The sequence below is a fragment of the Eubalaena glacialis genome, chromosome 8 (genome assembly GCF_028564815.1).
Source record: "Eubalaena glacialis isolate mEubGla1 chromosome 8, mEubGla1.1.hap2.+ XY, whole genome shotgun sequence".
NCBI lineage: Eukaryota > Metazoa > Chordata > Mammalia > Artiodactyla > Balaenidae > Eubalaena > Eubalaena glacialis.
The window spans coordinates 18,847,419-18,870,914 of NC_083723.1; the positions used below are offsets into that span (position 1 = coordinate 18,847,419).

Sequence of the window (23,496 nt, forward strand, 5' to 3'; positions counted from 1 at the left end):
ATTGGCCTGTAGTTTTCTTTCTTTGTGACATCTTTGTCTGGTTTTGGTATCAGGGTGATGGTGGCCTCATAGAATGAGTTTGGGAGTGTTCCTCCCTCTGCTATATTTTGGAAGAGTTTGAGAAAGATAGGTGTTAGCTCTTCTCTAAATGTTTGATAGAATTCGCATGTGAAGCCATCTGGTCCTGGGCTTTTGTTTGTTGGAAGATTTTTAATCACAGTTTCAATTTCAGTGCTTGTGATTGGTCTGTTCATATTTTCTATTTCTTCCTGGTTCAGTCTCGGCAGGTTGTGCATTTCTAAGAATTTGTCCATTTCTTCCAGGTTGTCCATTTTATTGGCATATGGTTGCTTGTAGTAATCTCTCATGATCCTTTGTATTTCTGCAGTGTCAGTTGTTACTTCTCCTTTTTGATTTCTAATTCTATTGATTTGAGTCTTCTCCCTTTTTTTCTCCATGAGCCTGGCTAATGGTTTATCAATTTTGTTTATCTTCTCAAAGAACCAGCTTTTAGTTTTATTGATCTTTGCTATAGTTTCCTTCATTTCTTTTTCATTTATTTCTGATCTGATCTTTATGATTTCTTTCTGGCTCTCCTTCTGTGGCTTTCTTTTATTCCACCCTCTTCGATCTTTTGGCTTCATCTTCAACGTCATTAGCAAGATGGCTACAGCACTTCCAGAGAAAAAACGTCCAGACGAAGGTGGAGACCACGTTTTCCTTGTGTCTCTTTTTTTTTTTTTTTTTTTTTTATTTAGTAGCTGTGGTAGTGGGTGTGAAGTGGTAACTCATTGTGATTTTGATTTGCATTTCCCTAATGACTGATGATGTTGGAATATCTTTTCATGTGGTTGCTGGCACCATTTATATATCTTTTCTGAGAAATGTCTAGTCAAGTCCTTTGCTCATTTTTTAAATTCATTTTTTATTGAAGTATAGTTGAATTACAATATTGTGTTAATGACAGCAAAGTGACTCATTTATACATATATATACATTTTTTTCATATTCTTTTTCATTATGGTTTATCACAGGATATTGATATTCCTTATGCTATACAGTAAGGTCCTCTGCCCATTATTTTTTAATTTTTAAAAATTTTTTGGCCACACTGTGCGGCTTGCGGGATCTTAGTTCCCTGACCAGGGATTGACCCCAGGCCCCTGCAGTGAAAGCGCGGAGTGTTAATGACTGGACTGCCAGGGAATTCCCTCCTTGTGTCTCTTTTTAAAAGTGAGAAAAATCTTTGCAAAAGCCAACCCCCCACCACAAAAAAATACATTTTCTTTTATTTCTCATGCGCTTTCCCAAACCAATCAATAACAAGATGAATGAGATTCCCATTATTACTTAAGGGGTTAAATGGAGACTAGGAAGTCATCACCATGATGATCACCACAGTTCTGTTGATCTCTTTGTTTTTCAGAGCTAATGCCTTTTTTATCCCTTTACTATGATTTTAATATTTTGGAACAGAGGAGATAAATGTGTTCAATCCATCTGCCCCATTTAACAGTAAATTCTTCAGCCACTTTCTTGCACATACCTGTACTACTAGCTCACTTTTTTTAATTTTTCTCTCTTTCTTTTTTACTTTTTCTTATGAAAATTTCCCCATGTACAGAAAAATAGAATAGTATAATGAATACCTGCATACCTAGTTTTAACAGTTTTAATACTTTGCCACTGTGTTGACTTCATCTACATTTTTGTTTTTGTTTTTGTTTTTTATAAATTTATTTATTTATTTTTGGCTGCGTTGGGTTTTTGTTGCTGCGCGCGTGCTCTCTAGTTGCAGCGAGCGGGGGCTACTCTTCGTTGCGGTGCGCGGGCTTCTCATTGTGGTGGCTTCTCTTGTTGCAGAGCATGGGCTCTGTGCGCACGGGCTTCAGTAGTTGTGGCACGCGGGCTCTAGAGCACAGGCTCAGTAGTTGTGGCACACGGGCTTAGTTGCTCCGCGGCAGGTGGGATCTTCCTGGACCAGGGCTCGAACCCATGTCCCCTGCATTGGCAGGTGGATTCTTAACCACTGTGCCACCAGGGAAGCCCCATCTACATTTTTTGATATGTTTTGAAGTAAATTGCAGATATCTTGGCATTTCACTCTAAATTTCCAAATGCATCTTTAGAAAGTAAAGATCTTTTCCTTTATAACTATGATACTAGTATCACACAACAAAATCCGGCTTTTATCTCCCGCAGGATAGGGAGGTCCTAATATGGTGGGGAAAGCTTCAAAAAGAGTCTGCCAGAAAGTATGGGAACAACTTAAATGTCCATCAATAGAGTAGTTAAATAAATTATGATATGTCCATACTATGGAATACTATACTGGGGAATATTAAAATGATGATAGATTTCTATACATGGAAAGGTTTCTACAATATCACTAAGTTAAGAAAAAAAAAGCATAATAGTATGTACAGTGTGATCCAGTTCTTACACTACTAAATGTAAAATAGATAGCTAGTGGGAAGCAGCCGCATAGCGCTGGGAGATCAGCTCGGTGCTTTGTGTCCACCTAGAGGGGTGGGATAGGGAGGGTGGGAGGGAGACGCAAGAGGGAGGAGATACGGGGATATATGTATATGTATAGCTGATTCACTTTGTTATACAGCAGAAACTAACACACCATTGTAAAGCAATTATACTCCAATAAAGATGTGTAAAAAAAAATGCATGTGCCTGTTCTCACAATAAAGAGGTCTGGAAGGATATAAATCAAAATGGAAGCAACACTTGATCTTGAGTGGCAGGATTACGAATGCTGTTTTCTTTCTTTATATGATTTGATGTTGTCAAAATTGTTTTACCGTTTGGGTCTTCAGCTGTAAACAGGCAACAGTGCTGTTGTCCCTTCTGACACAGGAGAGTAGGGAATGCACCTGGGAGATGTGTTCTCTGGACTATAGACTTTTAACGTGTAGAATGAATGGCATCTTTGTTTTCATAAGGGTGGGAAGGTGATAGTCAATAATAAATTATCATACCAACAGAGTTGTTGTAATTACACTGGAAAACTACCTGTGGCCTTGTTTGTGGGGTTTTATGGGTTTTTTAAATTTGTAGCATTGTACGCATACATGAAATTTACTATTTTAATTTCTAAGTGTACAGTTTAGTGGCATTAACTACATTCACATTGTGGTGCAACCATCACCACCAGCCATCTCCAGAACTTTTTCATCATCCAGTACTGGAACTCTGTACCATTAAATACTAACTCCCTGTTCCCAGCACCTGGTGACCACTGTTCTACTTTTTGTCCCTGTGAATTTGACTACTCTAGGTACCTCGTACAAGTGGTGTCATACAGTAATTGTCCTTTGTGACGGGCTTAGTTCACTTAGCATCATGCCCCCAAGGTTCATCCATGTTGTAGCACGTGTCAGAATTTCCTTTCTTTTCTTTGTTTTTTTTAAAGGAACATTTATTTATCTACTTATTTTTGGCTGCGTTGGGTCTTTGTTGCTGTGCGCGGGCTTTCTCTAGTTGCGGCGAGCGGGGGCTACTCTTTGTTGCGGTGTGTGGGCTTCTCATTGCAGTGGCTTCTCTTGTTGTGGAGCACAGGCTTTAGGCGCGCAGGCTTCAGTAGTTGTGGCTCATGGGCTCAGTAGTTGTGGCTCACGGGCTCTAGAGCGCAGGCTCAGTAGTTGTGGCGCATGGGCTTAGTTGCTCTGTGGCATGTGGGATCTTCCTGGACCAGAGATTGAACCCTTGTCCCCTGCATTGGCAGGCGGATTCTTAACCACTGCACCACCAGGGAAGTCCAGAATTTCCTTTCTTTTTAAGACTTAATATTCCACTGTGTGGATATATGGTATGGTAACAATTTCATAAAGCCATAGTTTAGTATCTATGTTTGTAGAGCTGTCTTGTTTATCCATTCATCTGTTGATGGACCTTTGGGTTGTTTCTACCTTTGTGGCTTTGTTTTTACATGACTGTGCTTTGGGGATCTGGTTTGAACTCAGGTATTTGACACCTAGAAAGATTTCAAAACAACAAAGAATCCAGGGTGAAAATGAGGGAGAAGGGAGATGCATGAGTAAAAGCTGCTTCATGTTACTTGAAGGGGCAGCTTTCAAAGCAGAACACAGAAAACCTTTTTATTTATTTATTTATTATTATTTTTTTAAGATCCTGATTTTTTTTCTCCAAATCTTCTTTTTCACCCACTCTTTCTCCCTGGTCAGTCACCTCATGAAAGTGGAGAGCAGTGAAAACAACTAACAGCTGGCTTTGACCATTCTTCTAACTCTTCCCCTGATGTGTATGTTTCATCTCGCTCTTTACTTCTCAGGAAGCATTAGTGCTGCCTCTTACTGTGACTGACGCTGCTTTTCTGTAAGCTCAGCCATAATTGAGATGAGATCTGTTGGATTGTTTGTACACATAGAATTCATTCATTCCTTCATTGAGAAACATATTTCTTCAACACCTACTGCTGAGTCAGCCATGCCAGCCTGTGGGTCTAGAGGCTTGTCAAAAATTAAATGGAACCAATCATCCTCAGAAGACACAATTAAACTACATGTGGTTTGATATATTAAGAAACAGGCTTGGCTATGGGGAAAGGAACTTGTGGCCCCATGGTTGGGACAAAACATTTTTTCATGCCAGTACGGTAACAATTTCATAAAGCCATAGTTTAGTAGCTATGTGTGTAGGGCTGTCTTTTGTCATCACTGGTATTTTGTTGATTGATGTGAACTTATTTATCTGGTTGATCTTCCCATCAGGTCCACTTTCAAAGAGAAGCAACTGCAGGGCAAGTACAGATTACTTACATGCAAATGAATGAATAGTTGTAACTGAATTCTAGAAGATTAGTTTTAAGTTAAATTAACTCTCTGTCACATTGGTTTCTATTTTTGTATTTTCTATTCCGCTTACACTGTTGGAGTTGTCCCTGATGCCCAAATTCAAGCAGGGCAGAGCCTCAGCTCCAACCTGTAGAGAGCTGGTCGCTGCTAACCCTCTCAGCCTGAATTTTCCCCTTGTGCAGATTTGCCACTGATCCGCCTTCCTTAATGTATCTGGAAGGCTAATTGGTCTGCCTTCCGAGCTCCGTGAAACTGGGTGGATCTTGTTCCTCAGAAAAGTTTATTCTGTTTGCTCTCTCTTGCCCTTAGACCATCATCTGCAAATAGCATAAGTAGCAGCACATCTTCAAATCACAGTGGCTACACTCCGGAACCCCCTCTACCCCCAGCTGGAGGTGACCTCGCCAGCCGACTGTCAAGTGATGAAGGGGAGATGGACGGAGCCGACGAATCCGAGAAGTTGTTAGACTGTCATTTCTCCACCCACCACCCCAGACCTCTTGCGGTAGGCCGCCTTCTGTTTCCATCCAGGCATTGTTTCCCACTGTGCTTTGCAGTATTTAGGTGACTGTGTCCTACAACGGCATCCTTCCTAAGGAGAGGCCTCCAGGACAGTGTTTTACGAAAGGGCTTCCCCTGAGGTTGAATGATTACCTTAGAAATCCCCTTGAAAATCACAGAAGGAAAGGTAAGGGCTCCCAGCTGATTTGAATCCTTTAAACACCTGAGTATTCGTGGTCCACCTTGAAGCGATAATGCTTGAGAAGCGGTGTTTATAGCAGAGCGCGGGGAGCTGGCCTTCCTGCCTTGCCCATCCACGGGGAGCCTCTGATTCCAAGAGTTAGTCTAGCTCACCTGCCTTGGAAACTGTCTCTGAGCAGCGTGCCAGGTGCCAGTCCTGGCTGGTTTGCTCCCCTGTTGGTTCTGAGTTTTATTGTTATTAGTAGGTGTGACGATATGGCACCAGAACTGAGCGTGTGTGTGTGCAGGAAAGAAGGAAGCATTTCATGTCAGCGTGATTGTTGATTAACGAGAAGGTCAGTTTCTTCCCAGTTCCTTGAAAGAATCCACTTTAGCAATTCAGAAGGTCATTGAAATCGAGGTGGGTGGTATAAGGAGGCATGAGCTGGAGGCTTGTTTGTGTTTGCCCTGCGAGCACTTAAGAAGGGACTGCCTGGAGCTTCCATCACAGAGGCGAATTCAGGGAGGCTGGGAACATCGGACTCCACAGCTGGTTTGCTCTGTTCCCAGCTTGAGCCCTGTAAGATTAGCTTTGACTGTCCCAAGATGGCATGAACTGTGTAGGTGAAATCAACCGTGCATCACGATAGAGTGAGTCCCTCCTCCCTTCTATCAGCATGATGAATGAAGGCCAAATTCACTTCCTGTTTCTGGGGAGGATGGTGACCTGTACGTCACCAACAGCCTGAGACTTTGCCTCTTGGCTAGTACAAAAATAGGGACAGTCGGGAATGCTTCTGACGGCCAGTAATAGAAAACAACTCATACAGTGTGTGCACTTCAGTCATTTACTTGTCTCATATAACAAGGAGTCTAGAGGTGAGTGGTCCAGGCTTGGTTCAGCATCTCCTCAATGTCCTGCTGCTGAGGGAGAATCTCTGCAACCCTCTTTGCCTTTCACGCACAGTCTGGATGTGTCAGCTCGAGCTCCAATATCACATCCTCACCCAGTAGCACTCTACAAAGGGGGGAAAGGGACAAACAGAAAGGGACTCTTCTTCTAAGATGCTGTCTTATGTCATTTCTTAGGGAAGAAAAATCTTCCTATGAGCACCCCCAGCAGACCTTCCCTTCCATCAACCAGAAGTAGATCATGTGCCCACCCCTATACCAATCAGTGGCAGAGGATAGGATTGTAGTAACACAGAATGAAACCTGCCATGATTTCATCCCAAGGTTCTGAGAAGAGACCTACCTTCCCTGCTCACTGCTCCATGTCAGATATCAGAACAAAAGTGTGGTTCTGTTAGCAAGGAAAAGGCAGGGAGAGCTGGGGGTGGGATAGCAGTTGATGAACTTGGCAACCAGTAGGGTCTGCCACAGTGGCCAATGCAGCGAGGATCTACAGCCCTACCTGGGGCATCATAGGCGACCAAGGACAGGAGCCTCTGGGGCACTGAGCATTGCATCTGTGTTGAATTAGAGACATAGGTAGCACAGACAGTAAGATGCCTCCAGCTTCCAAGTCTGAAAGTGAGACAGGGCTCTCTACCAGAAGGCCAGACTCTGGAGCACATCAAGATCTTTGTCCAAATGACAAGCTGCCAGGCTACAGTGGATTAGCTCAACTCAGAGCCTGGCAGATTTGTGTGCCCTTCATGTTTTGCTGATTTAAATGGCAAGGCCATGGATTTGTTTCTTTGCTTTGTCCTTTCTCTCATGGCCAACTGATACATTAAATCAATTTTTGTAATGAACACTTGTTCAGGGTGTCTTTAGCAAGGAGACGAAAGAAGAAAAGATGTCTGGACCTGGACCGGCTCCCACATGCTGCTGGGGACCGGCTTCCACGTGGGAGAACTCCCTTTGTATGTTTTAGTACTTGGCCAGTAAGCACTTAATGTGCGGAAAAGAATTTTTCATCAGGAGTACCAGATTTGATGGGAGGCAAGATTTTAGGGTAACCCCACCCCAAACATAAGCAGAAACAAAACAAAGGGAAGGTCTTGCGTTTCCTCCTAAGAACCGTTCCAAAGGCTGGTTCCAGGAAGGATTTGTGGAATGAGTGCCAACCCAGCACTGTGTCTGGGATGGAGGCCAGGGAGCTGCTGGGAGAGGCCTGGGGGAGGGGGGAAAGCTGCAGTTGAGTTATAGAGTCATATTTGCAGACTCGCCTGAGCTCTGACCAGGCAAATGTCACCTTCTCAGAGGCCGCTTCTTCCATTTCTGTCTGCTGGCCTGCTGGTTGTCCTAACATCATCATTAAATGACGTTTATCAAACATCTAACTGCTCATATTTCAGCCCCGTGTTTTAAGTGTGATAGTTCGCTCTGAACACTTTGTAGGACCTTATCTCTGTAATCCATCCTTTAGCCTAAATCTCTACTCTACTCATATTGAGGAGGAAGAAGAAGAGAATGGGGTCCCTGACCTTTATACATTTATAATCATCAAGACAGGCACAGAAGCATTCAATATAATGTAAAACAGCCACGTAGCGATTCCCAGGTGGAATGTAATGAAGTATGTGTAGGTGTCTGTGGGAGTTCAGAGCAGCAAGGTGAGTCAGATAAAGGTCACTGGAAAGGAGAGTCTTAATTAGGGCCCTGAGGGAGGGGAGAATTGCACTTGGCCTAGAGAAGAGGGAAGGAGACAGAGGCAGGCCGAGGGAGCGGCGGGAGGGTGAGCGCAGAGGCAGTGACATGTCCCAGGGCAGCCTGGAAGCGCTGATGGGAGAGGAGATGAGGTCAGCACCGGGGGAGGAGGGAGTTCAGCCCAGCTGGAAGGGAGCTGGCTCCGTTGACAACAGGTAGGAACGGTATGACCCACTGGCAGGAGAACCTCAGAACCAGCCGTTTCCATTACCGTGATGGGAAGCAGGGAACCACCGTCTTCCTTGAGAAGATGACAGCTGTGACAAGCCCGTGGTGCTGATACACTACCCGGCTACTGGTTGCTGTTGGTTTGGGTTTGGTTTGGTTTTGTTTTTCAACCTAAAATGCTGGCTCAATTCCAGGTATAGAGAAGGTAGCCCTCGATGCTACAGAAGATTGAATGTCACTATTGTTGAGTCATCCTGTGAGGTTCTGCAGAAAATCTAGGAGCTCAAACTGAAGCACCACAGAAATATTTTTGGCTTCGGTACTATTTGCTTCTTTATTTTCAGGAAAACTGTGCCCCTGTGTGTTTTTATGCAAATGTTATTTTTCTCTGTAGAGCTTATATTAGCTTATTAACCTGTAATCAAAATTAAAATGGTTTTTGTTTTCCCCCTCACAGTTTTGCTCATTCGGGAGTCGCCTCATGGGACGAGGGTACTATGTGTTTGATAGAAGATGGGACCGTTTTCGATTCGCACTAAACTCCATGGTAGAAAAACACTTGAATTCACAGATGTGGAAGTAAGTGAGCGGTTTTTGTGCAATATGAGATCTGAGCTGCTCCACAACTCTCTGAACCCCAGCTTTCTAAATGAATGTCACTAGTTGGTTTTTTATTGAACAAAATGATTCTGAAATCAGGGTTCGTGGTTCATTCTTAAATGTCAGCCCCTCTTCTTGGTTGCCTGTATTTTTCAGAGACAATGTGTGGTATGCTTTGTCTTCTTTGGAGATCCCTTTTGTGTTGGTAATCTTCTAAGCTAAATGAAAAGGGATTAGATAAGACCTCGTTTATTTAACAGTGTTAAAGGGCCTTTTTGCTATGACTAAGACCATCTAAGGATATTAAGAATATGCTTCAGTGTGTAATGTTAATGCTACAATGTCAACACTAAAAATTTCCTAACGGTTATGGACCAACTTGTAATTGTTTAATGTCCTGTGAAAAAGTACGTACCGCAACCAACAGGGCAGATCAGGGGCCATGTTGCCAAGTTGGTTAAGCTTGTCTTTGGCCCTTCCCACCTCCCTATAGGACTCTCTCCTCACCTCTATGCATACTTCTCTCTACCCTAAACCCAGCTCATGTCCCATTTCTCTATGGTCCTTTTATTCTCCAGCACCTCTCGATATAGTTACATTTTAATAGATTCACGAAAAGGCGAAAAGCCTTCTTGACTTAGGGAAATGCTATTGTACAGGATGACAGGCTAGACCCTCTCAAACCATGGCATGTAAGGAGCTGCCATTCCGGCCACTTGGTAATGCAAGGCCAACCCCCTGGCTACCCCCAGCCCCCAGTCCTGCAAAGGTGAGCTTTTAAGATCTCATAATCCACAGAATCATGGATTCCTCAGCTCTAGGCCCAGATGGTCCAGGAGAGCCAACACTAAACCCTTCACCCTGCCCAGTGAAGCCCAGGAAAGGCCAGGAAGGCATTCCCGAGAAATAGGGTAGGATGGGAACAGAATTCAAAACCTCCCCTCTCCCAGGTCTCCTCCACTCTCCCAGGCAATGATGGCATCTCAGCGCCTATTCACCACGATGCCCAAAGAGCTTCCAGAACTTCTAGAAGTAAGCCCCACTGTGCCTGCAGTAAGCTCTCATAGTGGACTTAGGACGACACATTGACACTTCCTGTGAAGTAGGAAAGGGCCACAAGAGAAGCTTATCATTTCTTCTCCCTTAAGTGACTGCCCAGTGTGTCTCAAAGGCACCCCGATATCTACCTGTGTCCTTTCTAAACAGCACCCGATGGGCTGCGTGCGGGGTTACTGTGTTCTCGGTATTTGGTGACGTATCCCTCTGTGCGGGTCCCCCAGCATGGCAGCCAGCGCCGGTGACTCTGCAGCTGTGTGCTCTCCTGTGTTGTGGAAGTGTAAATCCCGGGCACGTGGAAGGAATGTGTTGATCTGTATTTCGCTGCCTGGTGTCCTGTCAGCTCAAGTCCATATTCCTTTCCTCCTCAGGCACAGAAACCCGAGCCACAGGGCATCAGGTCCCTCCCCCCTTTTCAGGACTTGCCTAACCAATCTGCTGTCACTGAGCAACATTGGGGCTGCCTGGGTATCAACTCTGGAGAGCGTAGCACCCCGCTGCCCTCTCCGCCTCGCTGCCCAAACCCCAGGCCCCGACGGGCCCGAACCTGGAGGGATGGCAGCCGATGGGGGCGTGGAAGACATTAGGAAGAAAAGGAACGGCCAAGACTCTTTTTTCTTTAACAAGCATTTAACTCTGCATCAGGAGACGCCAGCACAGTATTCTCTTTCAGCCAGGTCAGCATCTGGATCTCCATGCCAGCTGGCAGGGGAGGATGGGCACTGTAATTTATTCGCATCTGTGGGCTTCTGTATGGGACTTCCCTAGGCCAGCGTGCAAAGCTTCAGCTGGGACACAGCCCGCCAAGCTGAAATCCACTGCCATTTGGCACCTGGAAAAGCACATTAACTGTCTAGCGTGGGGGGAAGGGGTTCCCGGGGACGGTGAGCTGCCACATGCCCCTCTCCCTGCTTCTCCCCTACCCCTTCTCCCCTCCTGACTCTGCTGTCCATTAAAGATGAGTGGGGAGAGGAAGGAAAGAGGTAGGGAGTATGCAGAAAAAGAGCACCCACCCCAGTGCTGAGTGTCAGCCAGGGCACGCTGAGGACTTCAGCCCTGCCGGTCAGCACAAGCTGAAGCCTGAATGTGTACTCTCTCTAACGGGAAAGTAACAAATCAGGACACTCAGAGTAGATCCCAGTTAAGGTCATCGATTGGGGTCCTCTCTAAATGAGCCATCTGGTATTTGTAAATAACTTTTTATTACAAGTCACTGCCAAACCTCCGCCCATATGGATTCCTATCCGTACTTTAGCTGGTACGAAACTTGAGTGAAGGACAGATTGAGTGGGATGCCTAGAGAATCCCAGGAATCAGTAGCCAGCAGAGACGGTGCGGTGTGCTGACACCACACGCTCTGAGAAATGGGCCCTGGTGCTGTTAGGAAGGGGCTGTGCGGTGCCAGACCGTTCTAAGGGCGTGTTTAGACCTTTCCGATCTGATTAATGGGAGTCCTTGCCTGGCATGCACAGTTATGTTGCTGCTGAGAATTCACCCGCTCACCCATCCAGCACCCACCCATCCATCCATTCATTCAGTCATTCATTCATTGCAACAACTACTACTAATGGAGCCCCAGTTTAGCGTTGACAGGATCTTTTACCCTCTTTAGGCTCGAGAGAAAATAGATTTTCAAACGCCGTCACAGCCACAATGGGTTTGGCAATATTTTTCTCCTATATTTGATCGCCTCAGTCTGATGTTTTCAAGGACACTGCGCTTATATGTTCAAGGCTTCCTCTGGATTCCACCCTAGAGGTGGAAGCCATGGGCTTCACCAAATTGCAGGCAGAAAACTGCATCCTCAAAGAGAGCAGGGCTAGGAGAGGCATTTCCTCCTCAGCGGGGCCTCTTTCCGGGGCTCCCTGCCCCGTCCCGATGCTGCAGCTCGGAGGGTGGCCTCCAAGGAGAGAAGGGAGGCCCCATTTCACACCTGCCCGCCTTCAAGAGCTGTTTTCCAAGAAGCAGAGCTCGTTCCTAATTTCTGGGGAGCCCAGCTACACGGAACATGATTTCCAGCAGAAACAGGGAGTGGGGAGCAAGGTGAGAAACGGGAAAGAACCAGCTTGAAAATATTCACCTGGCTCCTGAGGTCAGTATCCTTTCCTGAAAAGTCAGGGACATGGTGACCCGGAGGCCCCTGTGCTCCTCTCAGTCCCCAGAGTAGCAGCAACATGGCCCCAAGCCATGGTTTGGAAGTAGAAGCTGTTTCCAGCACACGTCAAAAGAAGGAGTTTGCGGGGAGGCCCCCAGAGTAACCCACCACCTGGGGCTGGCCTGGGCTCCACGGAGTGTGAGGCAGGGAGCTTGCTCCCAGGTACCCCCAGCTTTCAGGAAGACCTCCGCCCCATTCATATGCTCTCCTGCATTTATCTTCCGAACAAGCTAGAAATTCCTGATCCCCTTCTCTGAATCCATGAGGGTCCCTGTACCCTTCCCCCTTCCTAACAGAGGGACAGGAAGACCTGCTGAAGGGCAGCCATACCCGAGAGATAGCTCCTGAGAGATCGCTGAGGCAGGGTGAGGTGAAGGGGGAAGAAAACAGAGCCAGCAGCCGGGAGCTAACGTGGAAGTGCCTCTCTACAGGGTAACCCAGAGGCTGCAGGCAGCGAGGGCAGGGGGACTCTGGCCTGTGAGGAGAGAGGTGACTCCCAGATCTCCCCCCGTCAAGAGCAGGGTGGGGAGGCAGGGCACAGGAGGGGTGGGAGGCCCTGAGGGGCAGGGGCTGCAGGGGCGCAGGGGACGCTCTGGCCCACGTGTGCAGGTGGCCAAGCCCCGTCCTCACGCCTCTTACTTCAAGCCAGGACCTGAGTGTGAAATGACCCCTTCTCATTAAAAATCACCTTCATCACTGCCAGGGGTGAAAAAAACAGAGGGGGATACTGCTGGGGAAGTTTCTATTCTAAATAACATTCGCCTTTTATTCATGAACCCAAATCAGCCATTATCCAGTAGCCAAGAATGGAGAAAAGGATCTGAAAACCTGAAAGTGATTAAAGCTAGGTTGCTGGATGTTGCAATGGGGGGAACCATAGGGAAGGGCCATAATTCAGATTTTGCCATCCTTCAAGGCTTCATTTTCCATTGTCTGGTTCCGCCAGGGTTTTCTCTGTAGCCCTGATGCTCACACTTAGTCGAGCTTCTGGAGCAATGCCAAACCTATTTCTCACTGTTTCTCTTTCACTCTTCTCTCATGTTTAGGAAGATCCCTCCTGCGGCAGATAGCCCCATGCCCTCGCCAGCAGCCCACATCACCACCCCTGTTCCAGCATCCGTTTTACAGCCTTTCAGCAACCCCAGTGCTGTGTATCTTCCTTCAGCTCCCATCAGCTCGAGACTCACCTCTTCTTACATAATGACATCAGCCATGCTCTCAAATGCAGCTTTTGTGACATCGCCGGACCCGAGCGCCCTCATGTCACACACCACAGCTTTCCCTCATGTGGCCGCAACCCTCAGCATCATGGACTCAACCTTCAAGGCCCCATCCGCCGTGTCCCCGATACCAGCTGTCATCCCTTCCCCATCCCACAAGCCATCCAAAACCAAAACCAGCAAATCCTCAAAAGTCAAAGACCTGTCCGCCCGTAGCGACGAGTCTCCAAGTAACAAAAAGAGGAAGCCGCAGTCTTCGACTTCCGCCTCTTCCTCCTCCTCCTCCTCCTCCTTATCCCTGCAGACATCCCTCTCGTCCCCATTATCAGGGCCCCACAAAAAGAACTGTGTTTTGAATGCCAGTTCAGCTTTGAACTCCTATCAGGCAGCCCCTCCCTATAACAGTCTGTCTGTGCACAACTCAAACAATGGGGTGAGCCCACTCAGTGCCAAACTGGAGCCCTCAGGACGGACCTCGCTGCCCGGCGGCCCTACGGACCTAGTGAGACACATGGGCTCGGGGGGCGGCAGCGGTGACTCCTGTCCCCTCTCTGTGCCCTCCCTTGCAGGGGACCTCTCTCTGGCCTCACACAATGCCGTGTCTTCTCTGCCCCTCTCTTTTGACAAATCAGAAGGAAAAAAGCGTAAGAACTCAAGTTCTAGTAGCAAAGCCTGTAAAATCACTAAAATGCCTGGAATGAATAGCGTTCACAGAAAGAACCCACCCAGCCTTCTCGCACCGGTGCCCGATCCCGTTAACAGCACCTCCTCTCGGCAGGTAAGGGACCCGTCCTTCCAGGAGCCTTCGGGCACCGCCCGGGGATGGTGGGAGGGGGAGCGGGGCAGTGCCCCCCCCGCTTAGCCATGTGGCCCAGGCAGGTGGCCCAGACAGGTAACGCAAGCGTGAGTCCCATCCTCGTTCTCCCCGTGGGCAATTCCACCCTCTGCTCTGACAGCAATTTATCTAACAGGTACTTTGTGCAGTGCCCACGCACTAGGCACTGTTCTGAGTCCTATATGAGCATCACCTCATTTAATCCTCACGACAACCCAGCGAGGTTGATGCAATTGTAATCACCGCTTTACAGATGAGCAAACTGAGGCACAGGGAGGCTCTGAGTTCCGTCACCTCACTCTAGTGTATATCTGGAGTTCTGAGGACGATATCATTGACAAGGTCTGTTGCCAAGCAATTTTATCTGATCTATTGGCATCCCCTTAGGAAGAACCTGAGGCCCAGCCAGGTTAAATGATGACCTGGGTCCCACGTGGGGGGTGGGAGCCCATGCTTCCGGTGACTATTCTTCTCACTTTACCAGGCTCCCTACTCCTAAGATAACCCTTTCCTTCCTAAAGTATCACTGCAGCTCACACCAACTGGCATAGAAGTGTTCAGGGCCACTGTACACAGAGGAGGGTGTACCGTGAGGGGAGCTGGGGGAATGGGACATGATCCAAGAAGAACACGTGTTTCTTTCCCTTGAGCCCTGTTCTCATCCTCAAGTCTAGTCTTCCTCTCGAGCTGGGAAGGCTGCTTAGGAAACCCTCCCACCCGACTGTTTGTATGTAGAGGAGGGAGCAAAGGCGGGTAGGGGGCAGCCTGGGGTCTCTTCGAGCTGAGTCCAGCGGGAGGGACCTCCCAGGACAGCGTGCACGGATGGTAGCAGCAGCCCCAGGCCGACAGCCACAGAATTCAGTGGGCCAGCCCTGTCTGGGGATGGGGACTTTGGAGACATGAGAGGCAGTTGTTTAAAAGATGTTTTCATGTTTTGCATCATCTTTGTGTGAGACTTGTTAAAACTTCATGAAGAGAACCTCTTGAGGGGGATTCACAAAACACAGGTAAACACACAAGAAACAGCAAGTTTGGATCTCAAGGGCCAGACAAGCTGCAACCGAGGCCAAGGTTGTGGCAATGGGGGATGGACATAGGTCCTCTCATCAGAGCCCAGGCACTCGCACACATCTGCAGTTCCAGGGGTGCAGGGGAGGGGACCAGCACCCACAGGGTCCCCCCGAGACTAAACTGCTGGTCGGTGCCACCTCCAGGTCTCAGGATGGAGGGCAGATCCAGGGCTTCCTAAACTTGAATGTGCACATGAATCACTGGAGCGTCTCAGTAAAATGCACATTCTGAGTCAGCAGGTCTGGGGCAGAGCCTGAGAGTCTGCATTTCTAACAGGCTTCAGGCAGTGCCAGGGCACTGGTGTGCGGGCCACACCCTGAGCAGCAAGGCTATAGTGTCATCCGTTTTCGATGAAGTTCTAGCAGCTAACGCTTACTTATGGGATGGCTCTGTTCCAAGCACTTGATATATTCATTTAATCTTCACCTGTTATTACCCCCATTTTACAGATGAGTAAACCGAGGCACAGGAAGGTTAAGCAATGTGCCCAAAGTCACACAGCGAGTAAATAATAGGTCTGGGATTTACACCCAAGTAATTTGGCTCTGGGGTCTGGGCTTTTCACCTCTGTGCCTCTGTATTGAGTAAATGTGGCACTGTTGATTCTTTGGTGTGCCAAGACCATATGAAATGTTTAGTAAGCGTGATGAATTAGTCAAAAACAGTGATGAAAGGAGCAGACAAGCCTCTTTGAGAGAGTGCTCATCAGGAGGGAAATCAAAAAGAGCTGATGAATTTAATGGCTGCCTTGGATCTAGTCAATACTGGTTCTCTAATGCAGCTGATACCTGGGTGCTTGTCACCAGGCCATTAAGAAAAGGCTTTGTCCAGGGTCACCAGGTGTTGGGGGAAGGCCTTTGGAATCTGTGCTGATTCTGTTAGGAGATTGGGAGAGGCATGGCATGAGATTGAGAAATTCAAGGTAAACGTGCTTTGGGGACTAACTGGGGATCTATTGAATTGTATCGGGTGGTGTAAGGCCAGAATTTGCCACAGAGATATTAAATCGTACAAAAAACAAGACTGCGAACGTAAGGCAGACGTCTTTTCGCAAAGGCGAGTTGAAGTAGCGGATGGGCTCTTCATAGGAGCTGCCTGCGTAACGTACTCCGCGGAGGACCCAGCCCACCGCGAGCCCAGGTTCGATCACGAGAAAGGGGAGGAGCCTGACGGCCACCCCCGCCCCCCTCGCCCCCAGGGCAGCGTCTTAGGACCGACCCGCTCAGGCTCCCAGTGCAAAGGGAAGACCCATGCCTCTTGCCATTTTTTTTAAGAACAGCAAGGAGTGTGCCGGGAAAACTGACTCAGAAAAAGACGCAGGCATTTAGTCCCAGCTGGCCCAGGGGAGTCTGGGCTCGAGACGAGCTGGGTCTGGGACTGCAGTCACAGGTGGAAAAGCTGGGACTCCTCCCGGAAACTTGCAGTCTGCGCATCTGGGAAGCGGATTAAGATTTCCCCTCCATTCCACGTTCTCTCTGGGATGAGGGGGGCGTCATCAAGGCCCCCCTGAAACATACTCATTTTCTCTGCCGTTTAAGATGGAAACACGAGTTCCACACAACGGGAGGAGAGCCAGCGAGGTACCGTGCAGCCTCCCCCTTTCCCCTGGCGACTCGTGGTATCGGTGGGTCTCTCCCAAGCTGGCTCCCGTGTCTGAGTAGGGCTTCACTGGTGTCTTTCAGGTTGGGAAAAATAGCAGCCTAGCTTTGTCACAATCCAGTCCTTCAAGCATATCCAGCCCAGGACACAGCCGACAGGTAAGTTACTGGGGGGCAGAAGTCCACAGGCTCATCAGCAGGGTGGAAAGAATGTGGGCTTTGGGGTCAGACCCTGGTTCAAATCTCACGTCAAGAAAATGGCTACCTGGGCTTCCCTGGTGGCGCGGTGGTTGAGAGTCTGCCTGCCAATGCGGGGGGCACGGGTTCGAGCCCTGGTCTGGGAAGATCCCACATGCCGTGGAGTGACTGGGCCCGTGAGCCACAACTACTGAGCCTGCGCGTCTGGAGCCTGTGCCCCGCAACAAGAGAGGCCGCGATAGTGAGAGGCCCGCGCACCGCGATGAAGAGTGGACCCCGCTTGCCGCAACTAGAGAAAGCCCTAGCACAGAAACGAAGACCCAACACAGCCATAAATAAATAAATAAATAAATAAATAAAATTAAAAAAAAAAAAAAAGAAAAGAAAATGGCTACCTGGCTTCTAACGCTAGCCCTTCTCCTAATTAGCTGTGTGCCCTTGGGCAAGTTACTTAATTTCTCTGTGCTTTAGTTTCCTCGCCTATAAGATGGGGATCATTATGGCCCCTAGCTCATAAGGCTTCTGTGAGGATTAAATTAATTTATAGACATAAAGCCCCTGCAAAATGCCTGAGACCTAACACAGGTATTAGCTTTTACTGTTAGCAGCTGTATGATATTAGGCAGATTACTTCTCTGAGTCTCACTTTTTTCATCTCTTAAATGGCAAAATCGATGCCTCCCTCCTAAGGTTATTATGAAAATAAGATGCTGTTGACTGAAGGGCGTTGCTCAGGGCGGACATTGGTCAGCACTTTCTTGAGGCCTCTGGTGAGCTGTAGCTACCGTTCAGCATGTGGTTTTCATGGTGGGACCATTCGGGGTAGAGTTAGGAGTTTTTATAAGCTCGAGGTGTGAAAACAGTCAGTATAGAAGTGATTTTCTCCGGCGGAGTGTGTGCACGTCTGGAGGAGGCCAGGGAGGGTAAGTGAGTAGGGTCGTGTGTGTTCTACATGGTGGGAAAAAATAAATATATGGCTGTTACGTTGTCTTAGAAGCGCCACAGGTTTCGTAGATACCAAATTACAGTGTGCTTTTCTGTACTTTGGCCTTTGGAGTTTCCCCACAAATCTTGGGTAGAGTTTGGGTGAAGCTTATAGGGAACGGTTTTGTATCCTCAAATCTCCACCATTTTGAGTCACTGTGGCCCATTTGTGCCGGAGCACCTGCAGCCCCTCCTCTGTGTAGGGTCGGGGAGGGAGGGCAATCTGCCTGTTTACGGCAGGCCTCCTGCACGGGTTGCTGGGTGCACCTGGAGACTCCACTTTGACCCTTAGCAGGCACGTGTGCAATCGCCCACAACTCCAGGCACACCTGCTGGGAACCCACAACGCTAGCCGTCAGCCTAAATGAACATAATAATAATACCAACACCTGCCGTTTGTTGAGCCCTTCCTCTGTAGGCGCGTGCTCTGCCCCTCACATACATTACATACCTTTCAACCTTTTAACAACCTGGTCAGGTTGGGGACCAATTGGTTATCCTCATTTTATAGATAAAGATGAAGGAACTTGAACCAAAACCTGTATATCCAAAGCCTCTGTGCTTAACCCAGCACTATACTTTTTCCTTAGGTAATTCTCCATGCTGTGTGCGGGTTAGTTAGGAAAAGATAGACTAAAAAACAAAAACAGAAAAACAAAGACAGATTAATTATCCCGGTCCTCCCTCCTGGAGAGGAGCTCCCTGAAGCCCCAGGATTTGCCCTCTTGCTTTCCTGCACAGCCAGGATCTTTGTGCCTACCTTCCATTTACAGAGTCCTTTACTTCCATCACCTCATTTGCTCGTCACAGCTGGCTTTTGCCAAATGCAGGAGGTGGGATGGTATCCTGTTAGTTATAGATGAGGAAACTGAGACTCCCTTCTTGAATTCTTGTGGGTAATCCCAAATGTATGTTTTGGAAACAAGCTTCTTCTTTTCTTTTCTTTCCTAGAAGACCACAAACAGAACGGGCAGGATAAGGACTCTTCCATAACAAGACCATGAAGCCGCTTCCAAACCAATGCCTGGCCACGGGACCTCCCCCCAGGAGGCCAAGGCCAGGGGAGGGAGGGGAGTGGGCAGTGGGGAAGAGTCTGTTTCCTGTGCCCTGCCTGTGGCTCTGGCCTTTCTTCTTCTTTTTTTAATTGACCAATTTTTAGTTTTGAGGAAAAAGAAAAAGGCAAAAAGAACGTGAATTTGAGATTTACAGAAAACAATACCAGTGTTTGGTTTCCGTTCTTTCACTTGCCACGTGTATACCTTCTTCCAAGTCTGGGGTCCCTCCTCTAGCTTCTGATGCTGCTACTGCATCATTTTGCTCCGGCCTCAAGAGCAGACATTGTAGAATGTCCGTTCCTGGTTGGCATCGTCTGGAACTCTTGAACTTGAGCATGTGCAGTGCTCCTTTCCTTGCCCTCTGCCATCCTTCCCTTCTGTCCCCTCCTACCTGCCACTCTCTGGGTCCCCACTGACCATCAGAGGTGCGGGCTCTCAAAAGCTCCCTCTAGACAGCGTGCTGCGTCGGGGGCGGTTACTGGGGAGCAGCCCGTGTTTGGGGAGCCGAGAGCAGAGAGCTGGAGGGTGGGCGAGTGCCCTCATCAGGTTTCTAGGGGGCACCAGCACAGAGGAGCCAGATGCAGAGTTGAGAACAGCAGCCATTTAATGATGGGGCTTACTCAGTACCACTATCCAGCTGTGCAGCTCGGAGAGGATGTCCTGGGTTAGGGACAGGGGCAGGAATGGACCCGGGAGGTGGCAGGAAGAAGGGCCTGGGGGTAGGAGAAGATATCCTCAAAAGATGGTGGGAACTGGGTGACTGTGATCATCTGAGCGTGTTAGGAATCCATGCTGCAAAATCCCTTCCAGGGCACCGTGTACAAGGGCGCAAAGCTGGGCGAGTCACGGGGAGGAATCCCAGGGAAAAGGGCACAAGACCTCAGGAAGCCACTCAGGAAGAGGCACAGTGCCCACCGCTGTGGAAGGTCTCAAGCTGCCCTCCGGGGCGCTGCCAGAGGAGAAAAAGCAGAGCCGGAAGGAAAGGCCTGAGGGAAAGCTGCCATGGAGGGTTAATTGCCAAACGGCTGGTGATTGGTGAGAATAATTACTAGCATTGCCCAGCCACCTCCATGCCCTGGGCCAGAGGGCCCCGTGGACTCAGCACACCCATAGATCAGCTCATGCTAGGTTGTCAGAGGCCACCACTCCGATACAGCCAACCCAGGAAGGAGTGGTAAGGCCACTGCTTATGGAGAAGAGCCATTTGGAAGATCCGGAAGGGAGAAGCTGGAGGCCTGCAGCTATAAAACTGTTCACACTGGAGTTTTGAAAGAAACCAATACCATAAGCTCTAATTGGGAATCATAGTCAAGAAAGGAATTCACCATATAAAATAAGTGTTCTGTGCTATGAATCATGTAACTTTGTATACAGTATAATGGCAGAGATACCAGGAGGTTTTGCTTCATCCCTAAGTCAGAAGTGAATGCCAGTTTTGCAGCTGGACATAAACCCTCATCCCCACCCTGAAGTTTTCCTTTTCTTTCCCATTCCCCCCAAACCCAAGGATCAGACTACTGTTAAATTTCACCGTATGATTGGATTTTGCAAAGACGGGAGGCAAACGGAGTGATTTGCATCAATGGACTTGCACTGACAGTGTTTCTTAATAGGATTACTAAAATTTTTAATATAAAATGAAGATTTTTTTAAAAATCAGGAGTTGATATTAGGTACTAGGACATTAGTTCAGATGATTTCATTTTTATTTCTACAGTGTTAAAAGTGCACTTATATGCTGGTTTATTTCCATCTTGGGAAAAAGAGACTGCAAATTGAAGGGAAGATTGTTACTTTTTCTTTTTTTAAAAAAATTAAAAAGGTTAAGGCAGATTTTAAGACTTATAAATGTTTAAGAAATTATAAACAAGGTTAGACCCTTTGAAAAAAAAGTTTAGAAGATATTCTTAAAGTAAATTTTTATAGTGTTAATTTTGTAATAATTTATGTTTTACTATATTACAGAGCTAACTGACCAGAATAGTTTCAGAAACAATATGAAACTTAGGAAAGTTGAAGCAACGTTTATATTTTTAAAATGTTCTTTGAATTATGTTTTTATTGTACATTTCTTCAGACTGAAAAGTATGTACATATCTTTGTTATTTTTGCACAATTTTCGTCTCGTTCGGTTTTAGAAGTCTGGTTTTTTTTTATAATTTATTTTGAGTTGTAATACTTGCAGGAGTAAAAACAAAAAAAATCTCAGCAACAAAATAACCCTCTGATTTATAAACTCTTACACTCAAAGAAGGAAAACAAAAGTTGAGAGATTAAGTGGCTGCTTCTGAGAAATAATGTCTCAACAGGGACTAAAGGAGCAATTCAATGGATTTTAAACGTTTTAGCTCTCTACATCTTGAATTGCAAGCTGGAATAAAGAGGCTCCCCACCGAATGCTGCTTACTTGGTGAAAGACTGGCTCTGACCAAGGTGAGGACATTTCTGGAAAACTGAGCAAAAAGGGAAAACCCACGGTGTTTCTTCCTTCACAGTCAACTACAGGTTTACTTTATAATGATGTATTCAAAACTCACAGCTTGAAAAATGGAATGCAAATAAAAGGTTTTCTTTCGGTTTGTTTGAATGGAGTTCAACTGGACCAGCCTATAAAGCATTATTAGGGGGATATCGTTTGGGTACTTCTGTTCTGCACCCCCCACCTAGCCCTCTCTCCCAAGCCCCTTGACTGCACACACCCCCATCTGCCTGAAGATCTCGTGACTTGTCGCTGCCAGCCGTAGAGGCTCGAAAGCTCTGGTTGTTAAAGCGTAACGCAATGCATAGACCTGTCAGCCATAAAAAAAAAAAAAAAAAAAAAAAAAAAGCGACCTGGATAACTTGTATGCCTTCTTTTGTATCAATGTACCAATTGTAAATAATGCTGATCAACCTTTGTAGAGAATAGTTTATACAGCATATTCTATTATTGCTGATTCTCAGTGAACTCTTGTTTTAAAAAAGGAAAAAAAGAAATTTTCTATTTACACCTTCTATTTTGTTATGCTGTTGGCCCATGGCACTTTAACAAAACTCTGTGGGTTTTACGTAGCTGGTCAGTCATGGGGTATATTCAATAACTGTTGTTGCACAGACGAGAATTTGCACCTGCTCACTTGTCCTTTCCTACTACCGATTTTAGAACCTTTTCCAGAAGAATTTTGAAGAAAGCATGTCCAAACATTCTAAACAAATGCCACACTTGTGGAGTGGGTTTCTTTTCTACAATCCATATTTTGTAACACTAAGTATTTTCCTTCTTTGTCCTGCACCTTTATGTATTAGCACTATCAGATAGAATTCATTCCATGCCTGTGATATTGTAAGCAGAATAAATGTCTAAAGTAGGTGTAAATAGTAAATCCTATGGCTTACAGTTTTAAAAAGGAAAGAACAAACATGTATCTATTGATACTGCCGTGGTTCAGCACCAGGCCTGGAGACATTCTCCAGTGAGCGATTGTATTTTTTTTTTTTTTTTTTTTTTTTTGCTTTTTTTTTTTTTTTTTTTTGGTAACATGGCTTTGTAAATAAAATAATTTATATGTTTGTAAAACAGTCTTTGGGTTTTCATAAAATTTAGATTTGGGGTATTGTTTTTTATTCTTCTGGGTGTATGTGTCCTCACCAGACAAGCGTTCCTCCTAGAACCCACATTTAAGGTGTAGAAGAGAGCGAATTCATTCAACAGATATTTATGGAGCATCCCATCTGTGGCTGCCCCTGAGCTAGGCACTCTGCTCAGTGATGAGAAACAGACATTGTCCCAGCTGCTTGCCATAGGCACCCTGGTGGGGGAGACAGTACATAAATAAACACATGATCCCATGTGTAATTACAGATTGTGACAAATTCAATGGTAGAAAGAATTGAGTTCTATGAGAGAAAATAACAGGAGAAACTGACGTAAAATGGGTTGGGGGTTGTGATCAGGGAGTTTCCTCTGAGGAAGTAAGCTGAAGGCAGAAAGTGTTGGGGAGATAATCCCAGGCAGAGGTGGTCCATGGTGGGAAAAGCCTGGTAAGTTCTTGGAACCTAAGGAACACGCACTGTGGACAGAGCAGGGAAAGGGATGGACAGAAGGCATGGCAAGGTCACAGAAGGCCTCCTAGAGTTTGGATTTTTGTGCTCAATTCAGTGGGAGTCCTTCAAAGGGCTTTACCTAAGGGCATGGCATGATCTGATCTGTTGAAAGATCTCTAGCTGCTGTGTGGAGAATCCATCGGAAGTTGTTGCAAGAGACCCAGTGAGACATAGTGTTCGTGTGGTCCCAGGATGGTGACAGTAGATCTAAAAAGAAGTGAGTGGACTCAAGATCCATTTTACATATTAAATTGACAAGACTGGTTTAGGAATTGGTTGTGAGAGTAGGAGAAAGAATGACTCCCAGGTTT

At 46.8% G+C, this 23,496-nt stretch overlaps 1 protein-coding gene across 14 annotated transcripts in view; it reads left to right on the forward strand.

Moving 5' to 3' along the window:
- ATXN7L1 (ataxin 7 like 1) overlaps nt 1-23,496 on the forward strand; it is a 245,838-nt gene that overhangs the window by 210,672 nt on the left and 11,670 nt on the right. For 4 of the 14 annotated variants that reach the window (XM_061198430.1, XM_061198440.1, XM_061198441.1 and 1 more), the window contains 6 exons: nt 5,136-5,331; nt 8,788-8,909; nt 10,358-10,663; nt 13,188-14,139; nt 16,806-16,847; nt 16,950-17,616. In XM_061198430.1, the coding sequence (XP_061054413.1) occupies nt 5,136-5,331; nt 8,788-8,909; nt 10,358-10,663; nt 13,188-14,139; nt 16,806-16,847; nt 16,950-17,159 (1,828 nt within the window). In that variant the 3' untranslated portion in view covers nt 17,160-17,616. The other 10 variants (XM_061198432.1, XM_061198433.1, XM_061198434.1 and 7 more) reach the window with 10 other exon arrangements.